The sequence below is a fragment of the Halyomorpha halys genome, unplaced genomic scaffold, assembly GCF_000696795.3.
Source record: "Halyomorpha halys isolate HHAL.00 unplaced genomic scaffold, Hhal_1.1 Scaffold228.1, whole genome shotgun sequence".
NCBI classification, from domain to species: domain Eukaryota; kingdom Metazoa; phylum Arthropoda; class Insecta; order Hemiptera; family Pentatomidae; genus Halyomorpha; species Halyomorpha halys.
Window position 1 is genome coordinate 522,595 of NW_027107268.1, and position 1,815 is coordinate 524,409.

At 38.7% G+C, this 1,815-nt stretch overlaps 1 protein-coding gene across 1 annotated transcript in view; it reads left to right on the top strand.

The window, feature by feature from the left end:
• The window catches only part of LOC106679882 (uncharacterized), a gene marked incomplete at its 3' end in the record, with an annotated part of 91,387 nt that overhangs the window by 88,348 nt on the left and 1,224 nt on the right, over nucleotides 1–1,815 (top strand). The window contains 2 exon segments of the mRNA XM_067045558.1: nucleotides 795–996; nucleotides 1,467–1,656. Of these exon segments, the coding sequence (XP_066901659.1) occupies nucleotides 795–996; nucleotides 1,467–1,656 (392 nt within the window).

Consider the following 1,815-nt stretch of genomic DNA (forward strand, 5'->3'; position numbering starts at 1 on the left):
TGTGTGTAGCAACCTGATGTATTTAGGCAGCATAGATGAATAAAGTATTTCTTTCTCTAAGCTACCGCTAATTGACGTAGTCTTTTAAAGAACAAAAAACAAAGAAACTGGCTTTGATATAAACATTTTTTTGGCAAGGCCAACTATAGGAAACATAAACATATAATAAACAAAAGAGTTTAAATAAAATAATGAATACATGTCAAAGTTTAAGACCTTTTAGATAAAAATAAAATGATAAAACTAACTATGAAAAGAGAGAAACAAATTTACAAAATTAATAGGTATATGTAAAATAGAATACTGAGTGACGACTCCGAATGGTCAGAGACGAGATGGAACGGTCCTGAAGAAAGGATGATCCATTTCGATCATGAATTCAGAAGAATTCTGGCTGTATAGGTATTGTTGTGTAGATTATTGCTTCGTAGTTATAAATACCACTGCAACTTCCAAATTAGTACTAAGTTGGTGGGCCCACGTCTATACTGGCCGCAATAAACGGTATTATCATAATTAACATTCAAGATATAAAAAAAACGAATATTGCCACACTGGATCTTAATGGCAGCAGAAAGGGTCTGGCTGTGGATTTTAACGATCGAAATTAATAATTAAAACCATTATCCAAACCACAATAGCCAAACATGTGAATCAAACAACAGTTATTTCTTCACATTCCAATCTTATGATCAAATTTGCACGTCGCAGTTCAACCATAAGCAATCATTTATGTTCATCTTTTTTGTTCTTAGGTCATTTTTTCATTTCATGTAGCTCATTCAATGTTACAGGTGCTGCGTACCCGGACAAGCTGGCCTACACTGCGACCGCCGAACGGAGGGCAGAGGAAGGAGTCCGTACTCCGGTACTCCAGTATGCACACCCGGACCTCGGGGTACAGACTGCCAAACCCGTCCAAGAACCTGAAGTCAACGAACACTTTCAGAGGGACCAAGCTCTTGCCTACTTCGCCCACGACATACACGCTGACAGGTGCCTAACTTACTTCTTAGTAATTGTTGCCAATAATACTTCCTCGTCCAAATGAATGATAACGTGTAAACAATCTTTGCTATTTGAAATTTTATAAACTTATGTTAAATAAAAAATATCTTACAGAAATTAGCAATGGATGAAACTAACAGCTAAAGTTGCCATGGATACGGTCCTTATTCATGAATCAACCATTGATAAATAAATATCGTATCCAATACAAATTTAGCTTTTAGCTTCATCTATAGCTAATTTTTTCTCAACACTGCTGGCCTACAACTTCAAGGTAACAATACCGTTGCTGAGCTCTCAGATCCGTTGCTATCTGATGCAGGATTAAAGTCGAAGAATTAATTCGGTAGAGAAACATTGTAATATTGTAACATTGATCGCACTGTTCCATGAACCTTCCTTGATCCCCTCACCGAACCCGACTCCCAGCACTCACCAGATCTGTTCATTAACGGCAGGTATGTTGATGCTGCCAGGAGTCCTTACGCCTTCGAACCCGGCCTAGAGGAAGAAGCCCGCCTGGAGGTCTTCGGCCAGAGGTCCAACTCCGGCAAGAAGCAGTTCTCCACTTATGTAGGAGCCAATCACATAGCTCCCTACGGAAAGTATGCCTACAAGACTGTTCGCGAGAAGCCATTTTGGGAGAAGGTAAGGCATTAGTCATTGTTTGATTTAACAGAAATGGAAGAAGAAGGAGGTGCGGTCAAAGAGAACAAATAATAGTAGCAAATATTTATTTTCCGACGTTTCGATCCACTTTGTGGAGCTTCATTGGAGCTATTCAACAGTAACTGTTTTGATATATTT